The sequence below is a fragment of the Balearica regulorum genome, chromosome 6 (genome assembly GCF_011004875.1).
Source record: "Balearica regulorum gibbericeps isolate bBalReg1 chromosome 6, bBalReg1.pri, whole genome shotgun sequence".
Classification (NCBI taxonomy): Eukaryota; Metazoa; Chordata; class Aves; order Gruiformes; family Gruidae; genus Balearica; species Balearica regulorum.
Window position 1 is genome coordinate 13,475,608 of NC_046189.1, and position 8,683 is coordinate 13,484,290.

Below are 8,683 nucleotides of genomic sequence, written 5' to 3' on the forward strand. Positions count from 1 at the left end.
CCTCCAGCAGTATCCCCTTCCCTTTGTCACCTGTGCCCTCCCCATATGCTCTTTTCAATCAGTTTCTTATGTCTTCAATCTAATTTCAAATTAAGGCTCCATGGTGGGGGGCAGGGCCTTGCCTTCCCCACTCCCTGCCTGTGAAATACCAGGCTCTCCTGCCTCATTACAGAAAGACTAGATTTCTTTGGTGAGCTCACACAAGATGCAATTTAGAGTAATCTATCAGACTGATAGAAATTCAAGGAGATATAATACTGTGAACTTATTTTATTTCTAATTATGCAAATCATTATGTAAAGTAGGCAAATGCATCATTTCCCCCCAGGCTCCTGGCATTTCCCCACAAAGCTTTAGGGAGTGCAAATTTTGATGTTCTTAGCTCAATAGCCTGCCTGATCATGTAAGACTATATGTAAGTATGCCTCAAAATGTTGAGGTTCAAAGTGTCATGGAAGTTATTTACTGGATGTAACTGGGACAAGTCTCACAATTCAGGCGGTTGCATGGAGGGCGTCGGCAGTGTTGGTTAGCAGGACAGCCGGTGCCCCAGCAAGTTTCTGGGACCGGGTGGAAGGAGAAGAGGGAAGCGATGGTCTTCGTTCTTCTGAGGGCAAGGAGGACTGGAAATCTTGCAACAGGCAATCTGAAAATGTTCACCCTCGGGCACTCAAAATAAGTGGTGGGGTGGGGAGAGGGTGTTTTGTTTTGATTCCCCTCCCCCCATGGGAAGAGTTTTCTATCAGATGGGATAGGAAACAAGGAAAATTATATTGGCACCTTTTAAGGCGGCTTCAAAACATCAGGAAAAGACATCATGCAGGGATGCCGCTCCTCACTCTGACTTAGCTTGAAAATTGAACTGGATTTATTTTTAAATGTGCAAAAAGACAGGTAATTGTTCGTTCCTAACAATTACTCGCTATGCACACTAGTCTAGTCAGACAGCACCAGAGTTGGTACCAATACCTGAGACTGTAAATTTATTCTGGTATCTTGGACTTGCCAGGACATTGCTTGTGAAGGTTCGTTGCTGACAGACCATGCGGCACACTTGGAACACTAGTGGTTAGGAGAGTTTTAGAGAAAACCTTTTGAACTGCTATGTGGTTGCAATAGACAATTTCTCAGACACTGCAAAGTCTTGTGCAACACATTTGCTCTGGGTGGCTGATAACCTGGCTAATGGTGGCTGTCTGTGCTTACGTGCTGATGAGAATCCCTCCTGTTGTGAGGAAATTTAAGTAATATTGCAGGCTAACGCTTGCGAATTTAGATTGAGGTAAAAACAGGAGATAAGCACAAGTTTGCTGCCTTTTGAAATGTACTGATGCTACTTACAGAGGTTCTGGCTGCTTTGGGGTAACCTGCATCCCAGAATCCTGGATTTTGCTGCTGCTTTTCTTTTTCTTTTTCTTTTTTTTTTCCCCCCTATTGTCCCCTGAAAGCTGTCAAGATGTCCTATACTGACTTAGCAGCCTAGGATTTTCTTAGGCCACAAGTTGCCATTTTGAGACTGCCATTGCCTCTCTCAGTGATCGTGTCCCAGTGGGTCTAAATAGGAAAAAAAAACCCCTTGGAATTCGGTAACACACCCAAGAGTCAGTCTTCCTCCATCTTAGTAAATCCTTTTGCACATTCCTGCCATCTGAGATGGCCTAGAAGCCTCATGCCACATAGCAAGTTTACTGTCTTCTTACCTCTCTAAGAAATAAACTAGGATACAGCTTTCCTTCCTTCTTCCTTTCTGCCTACCCTTCCAGGTTTTTTTTTTTCCTTTTGCTTCGCTCTGATTCTACATTATGTTCAACATCGCAAGCATAATGGAGTCACATAGCTTTTATAGCACATACCAGAGCTCCCAGTCATCTTTCTGTTCGTACCATGGTTCGGAGGAATGACCCTAACAAATGGGACCCAGCAGAAATCAGGGGGAACCACTGATGCCATCTGCCCTGTCTTGTACATAAATACCCAGTTAAAGTCTTGCCACTTGATTTGACATTCCTTACTCTGAATAGTTTCTGTCACTGTCTCCCTGTTGCTGATAGCAATACCATTTCACTAGCTTGGAACTTCTTTTTACATACAGAAATCAGAAAGAGCAATGCATGGGGCAGAAAGTTTGCGGTTGCTTTGCTTTCTCTGCATTGTCATTGCCCGCCAGTGAAACATCTTCTTTCATTCAAAGTTTTTCATAGTGAATATCACAAAATGCTTTGCAGATGAAGTTAGTCATATAAGCCAAAGTGAAAAATAGAGGCTTTAAGGTGATTATTACAGATAGGTGACTCAACAGATCACGGAGTGTTACAGAAGGATGGAATGGGAAAGAAAAAAAAAAAAAAACAAACAACAAACAACTGGAAAGAATAGTCTTTTTGAAGGTTACTAACAGCCAAAGAACAAACAATAGAGTAGACAAGTTCATGTAAGTTTGTACCATGGGAGGCTGTTTAGGTGAAGAGTATCACAAAAACCTGCTTAGTCACTAGGTACAGAAAAGCAAGGAATTCAGATAACAAGCCTTAACAAACTGAAAAGCTGAAGTTCCTCTAAGGCATTCTCAAACAGCTATAACTGAAAATGAAGAAAAGACATTTCTTTTCCAGAAGCAACTGTTGCAGCCATGAGTAGCTAGTCCTGCCCATACATATTTTGGACAGCACAGTATTATTTTTAAAAACATGTCCACTTTTAGAGGAGCAAATTTATTTTAGTAAGCCTGTTTATAACTGTCAGCTTCTTTTAAATGTAACAAAAGCTGAAGCTCCATGGTCTTACTGGTATGAGGACACATTGTTCACGAGCAGGAGAGGATATGGGAAACATTTGTCCAACAATTGCTGTTGGAGTTCCCTGAGCCAAACCCTGCTCTTTTGAACTGCCCTGGAGGACAGTACAGATTGGTGTATTTGCTTAGTTGCTAATAGGACCACAATTCTGAGTAAAGGAGTAAAAGTAAGAATTTGAATAGTACAGTTCAGGGCACCTCTATCCTCAAAGGGAGGGATGGGGTAGATTGAATAATACTTGGCCCTAGCCTGTCTTTGACCACAGGCTCTCCTAGGCCAGTGTGAAGGAAAAGCAGGCACTGTTGCAGGGCTTTTGTCAAGCACACACTTTATGTGCTGCGGAGGACAAGCTCTGTCTGCACATTCCAGAGGCCAGATGGTTCCAGCAACCCATGTTTTGGCGGTGCACCTCAAAACACAGCTATGCTGCAAATCCCGCACTTCTGTCCTTAGCAAACGTACATTGCTCTAGCTCTAGATCTGCTCAGCATCGCCTGGCAGGCTGGTCACAGCCCTCTCCCAACCTATGCCATTTTCTCTCTTGCAGGCAGGCTGGGCGCTCCTACAGAGGAACTGCTGCTTTTTTACCGCTTTTTTGGGTCTCTTAAGGGGTTGCAGTAGTGCAGATGGGGATTTAAAATTTCTCCTCTTTGCTTAGGTAACACTGGACGTTTCAAAAAAAAGCTGCCTTCCCCCAGCTAAAGCTTAGATCTCCATGAATAAAGCGTTTATTCTGCCAGCAAAAAGCAACGGTCATGCTGCGATAACAAATCAAACCCCCCACGCTGGGGGAGGCGATGGCACACAGACACGAACATCCCGACAACGCAATCAGCTCATTCTGCAAATGTACCCGGGCGCTGCTTATTTTTTTTTCTCTTTTATTTTTTTTTTCCTTTTTTTTAATAACTCTGGGCACAGGCAACTGTTTGCATTTTCAAAGCTTGCTCAAAAAGCAGCCAGTTAATTTTAGTTTGCTCGGGCCACCCTGAGCGAGCTGGCTAGGCCCACCCCCCCCTCTCCTCCCTTCCCGGCTCTGCCCTGCAGGGCGGGGGGTGGGGGGCCCCGGGGCGGCTCCTCCCGCCCCCGCCCCCGCCCGGCCGCCCCCGCCCCGCCCCGCCCCGCCCGGGATGGGAAAAAGTTGTTCGCAACTTTCCCCCCCCCCCCCCGCCCGGCGCGGGCTCCTCCCCTTCCCTCCGCCCCGCCCCCTGCGCGGCGCAGGGATTGGCGGGCGGGCGTTGCGAGGCCCCGCCCGCGGCGCGGTTTGTGAATGGGGCCGGCGGCGGGGGCGGAGCCCCGCGGCGCGCCCTCGCGTATATGTGTCTTTTTTTTATTTTTTTGTGCCGGCGCGGCCGCGGGTCGGGAGTCGCGGTGCGGGCGGTGTCGGCGGGGCCGCGGGCGGAGCGAGGCGGGAGGTGCACGGCTGCCCCGGACGCGCAGCCCGCAGCGGCGCCGGTCGGGAGCGGAGCCCAGCCGAGCCGCGGGGAGGATCGCGCAGTAATTGGATTTTAGAAGTTATTTAAGCCCCGAAGTAAAATACACGGCTCAGCCGGGCGCGGTAATAATCCGTTTAGCCGTAACCTAAATCCCCGGCGCCGGGGCCGCACAGCCGGCCAGGGAGCAGCGCCTCCGCCTCGCCGCGGGACCCTGCGCGGAGCTGGCCAGAGCCGTCGCCGGACTTCGCGCGCGTCTCCTGTCTCGTCGCCTTCTCCGGTGGGAGCAGCTCCGGAAACTTTCGCCGGGGGAAGCGCCGCCGCGCTGCGAGCGCCGACCCGCCGGAGCTGAGCAAAGAAAGTCGAGGAGGATCGGCGCGGAGCCGCGCTTCCCCTGCCGCCGCGGAGCCTACGCCGCGCTCCTGCCCCGCGGAAGAGGCCCCGCCGCCGCCCTCCGGGCGCTGATGCCCCTGGGGCGCCGCGCCGCACGGCTCTGAAGGACTCCCCGGGCCCCCGGCCGCCCCGGCGATGCCGGCCGGAGGAGGAGGCGGCGGAGCGGCCGCTGCCGGCTGCCCCTTGCTGGGCCTGGCCGCCCTGCTGGCCGCCCTACTGGGGACCCCCGCGGGCGCGGCGGCGCAGCAGTACCACGGCGAGAAGGGGATCTCGGTGCCGGACCACGGCTTCTGCCAGCCCATCTCCATCCCGCTCTGCACGGATATCGCCTACAACCAGACCATCCTGCCCAACCTGCTGGGCCACACAAACCAGGAGGACGCGGGGCTGGAGGTGCACCAGTTCTACCCGCTGGTCAAGGTGCAGTGCTCAGCCGAGCTGAAGTTTTTCCTCTGCTCCATGTACGCGCCGGTGTGCACAGTGCTGGAGCAGGCCATCCCGCCCTGCCGCTCTCTCTGCGAGCGGGCCCGCCAGGGCTGCGAGGCCCTCATGAACAAGTTTGGCTTCCAGTGGCCAGAGCGCCTCCGCTGCGAGAACTTCCCCGTCCACGGCGCGGGTGAGATCTGCGTGGGGCAGAACACGTCGGATGCTCCGCCGGGACCTGGTGGTGCAGCGGGCCGGGGGGCCACTGCCCACCCCACGGCTGGCTACCTCCCCGATTTCCTCACGCCGCCGCAGCCCCCCTCCGGCTTCTCCTTCTCCTGCCCCCGGCAGCTCAAAGTGCCCCCTTACTTGGGCTACCGGTTCCTGGGGGAGCGGGACTGCGGGGCCCCCTGCGAGCCAGCCCGGCCCAACGGGCTCATGTACTTCAAGGAGGCGGAGGTGCGATTTGCCCGGCTGTGGGTGGGCGTGTGGTCTGTGCTCTGCTGCGCCTCCACCCTCTTCACTGTGCTCACCTACCTGGTGGACATGCGCCGTTTCAGCTACCCAGAGCGGCCCATCATCTTCCTCTCGGGCTGCTACTTCATGGTGGCAGTGGCCTACGCGGCAGGCTTCTTGCTGGAGGAGCGGGTGGTGTGTCTGGAGCGCTTCTCTGAGGACGGCTACCGCACTGTGGCCCAAGGTACCAAGAAAGAAGGCTGCACCATCCTCTTCATGATCCTCTATTTCTTTGGCATGGCCAGCTCCATCTGGTGGGTCATCCTGTCCCTCACCTGGTTCCTGGCTGCTGGCATGAAGTGGGGCCACGAGGCCATCGAGGCCAACTCCCAGTATTTCCACCTGGCTGCCTGGGCTGTGCCCGCTGTCAAAACCATCACTATCTTGGCCATGGGGCAGGTGGATGGGGATGTACTCAGTGGGGTGTGTTATGTAGGTATCTACAGCGTGGATTCGCTGCGGGGTTTTGTGCTGGCGCCCTTGTTTGTGTACCTCTTCATTGGCACTTCCTTCTTGCTTGCTGGCTTCGTGTCCTTGTTTCGCATCCGCACCATCATGAAGCATGACGGTACCAAGACGGAGAAACTGGAGAAGCTGATGGTGCGCATTGGTGTCTTCAGTGTCCTCTACACAGTGCCTGCCACCATTGTCCTAGCGTGTTACTTCTACGAGCAGGCCTTCCGTGGTACCTGGGAGAAGACGTGGCTCCTCCAGACCTGCAAAACCTATGCTGTACCCTGTCCCAGCCACTTTGCCCCTATGAGCCCAGACTTCACTGTCTTCATGATCAAGTATCTCATGACCATGATTGTTGGTATCACAACTGGCTTCTGGATCTGGTCTGGCAAAACCCTTCAGTCCTGGCGACGCTTCTACCACAGACTCAGCACCGGCAGCAAAGGCGAGACGGCGGTATGAGACCCCCATCCCCTCTGGCACACACACACACACGCACGGACGCATGCACACATGCAGAGGAGAGGGATACTCGGCAGAAGAGGAAGGCACCCTGAAGAGGGAGGAAGGGAGGCTTTTCCAAACTTTTTCTTCCTCCCAGCGAGTTTGGAAAAAAAAAAAAAAAAGAAAAAAAAAATCTTGGCATAAAGGATCAGACGGACTGTTTGCAGTGGTGCTTATGCCCAGCTAAGTGGAAGAGCAGAGAAAAAGGCCAGTGGTGAGATGGGAGAGTCCTTCATCTGCAAGAAGTCCCTTTACCTCTCTCTCCCGCTACCCCTGTGCAGGAAAAAAATCCAACCCAACTAAAACCATCCTGCCTTGCTTGGACGAGAAGGAGGGGAAGCCAGATCTGTTGAGCTGCCCCTGCCGAGAGGTAGCCAAACCCTGTCTAAATTGCTGGGGTCAAACTGCAGCGCAGGCAGGGTAACTCCTGAGCTTACCGCCTGCTCCTTCCAGATCGGCGGAGCAATCACGTGAGTACCGCACAACCAGCTCCAGTCCCGATCGTGTGTTGGTGAGATGCCTCTGTTCTGTCAAATTACAAGGTCCTTTTTACCTCAGTGATACTTGTTTCAATTGTTTTAAAGTGAAAATTCGGCCCTCGGTCTGTTCTTGCTGCTGTGGGGAAGGAGGGGGTTGCTATTCTACACCCTGAAAAGAAATGACTTGTTGCTTTTCAGCAGAAGGCTTTTCCCCCTTGCCTTTGTTCTAGGAGACAAAGGGGGAAACAAAAGTGTTTTCTATGTAGAAAGGCATAAGCATGGGATCGGTTTTTATGGGGAAACTAACAAAAAGAAGTCGTTGAGGTTCACCCTTGGATGTGAGGAGCTCGCAGAAATAAACATTCCTTTTATGAAAAAAGAAGGCAGGATGTTTTCCTACCGTTCAACATGGGTCGCTTTTCTAAGCTGAAAGAAACACAAGACTTGGGGGGCAAGAAGAGTGTAACTGAGAGCACCTGCCAAACAAGAGCTATTAAAATACCTAACGTAAAGATACGATTTTTTTCTTTACTTCCTATAAACCTGCTTTCTCTCCTGCATTGCTGTGAGCTCGCTGCAGGTAAATACACAGCCGGCTTCTGGGGATAGGAGGAATCCTTTTGGCTCACGATGGACCCTTTGCCTGCTCCTCAGGTTCCCTGAACTGCCTGGCAATGACTCCTGGTGCAGGAGGGGGCTGGGGTTGAGATTTAAAAGCAAGGAGTTACCGCAAGCGAGGAGTCTTCTCATTTCGGCTAAAATACAGCTGGCTAAGTTTCCAGTGATCGCATCTTGGAAGGAAAGACATTCAAAAATTAATCATCAAATGCATTGTTTTCCTTTTGAAATGTGACAGATTTTTCTATTCTGAAATTTTTATGTTGACTTGTTCATATTTTATTTTTTGCATACTACTTTACCTTTATATTCACTGAAGGGTTGTTTTTATAAGTGTGTGTGTGTGCGTATTCTTGCCTAAGGACAAAATAGGAAATTCTGTTTTTTTTAGCAAGTCTCCACCCTATAGCTGCTCTTCATTTTTTGGGGGGAAAAGTGTCTGGAATGAAACTTAAAAAGAAAAAAAACCTGTTCAGGGTGAGGGGGCAGACTGCTGCTGTCTGAGGGCATACCAGTAGTCTGGGCATGAGGAATGAGCCCATCAGTCAAATCCTTCAGTAGATCTAATCTTGGACTTGCAGGGCTTGGGTTTTTGTCTTTTATAATGTGTATGTGGAAGAAAGAAAAAAAAAAAAACCAAACAACCAAATGTGTAAGGCAAGTGCAGTATGTATATTTTGTAAATCTCATTTTTGTAAGAAAATATGTATTTATGTTTTTACTTGATTTTTTGAAGGTCTGTATGAGGCCCTGCTTCATCCCATGTACAGATCACTAAATAAATAATTTTTAATACAAGGGTTCCAGATGAAGTTCTTCCAGTCTTTGAACACTCAAAGGTTACAGAAGTGATGGGGGGGGGCAGCTCTGAGCAGCATCTTCTGCCCTGCTTTGTCGTGGGAGACACAAGAGACTTTTGGGTGAATACACTGTGAATATACTGACCAGAAACTCAGCTGTGACTTGAAATGGGCCTAAGTACCAGCCCCTCACAACAGAAGATCACATTTTGAGACCATTTTAAATGTTTGCCGTCACTTTTGAGGTACTTGCATCCTAGCCAAGT

General features: G+C 50.9%; 1 protein-coding gene across 1 annotated transcript; it reads left to right on the plus strand.

The window, feature by feature from the left end:
- Positions 1-4,120: 4,120 nt before the first annotated feature.
- Positions 4,121-8,415, plus strand: FZD7 (frizzled class receptor 7). Its single transcript, XM_010305400.2, has one exon. It carries the CDS (start codon positions 4,757-4,759, stop codon positions 6,476-6,478), a length of 1,722 nt encoding a protein of 573 aa, XP_010303702.2. The 5' UTR covers positions 4,121-4,756; the 3' UTR covers positions 6,479-8,415.
- Positions 8,416-8,683: the final 268 nt, after the last annotated feature.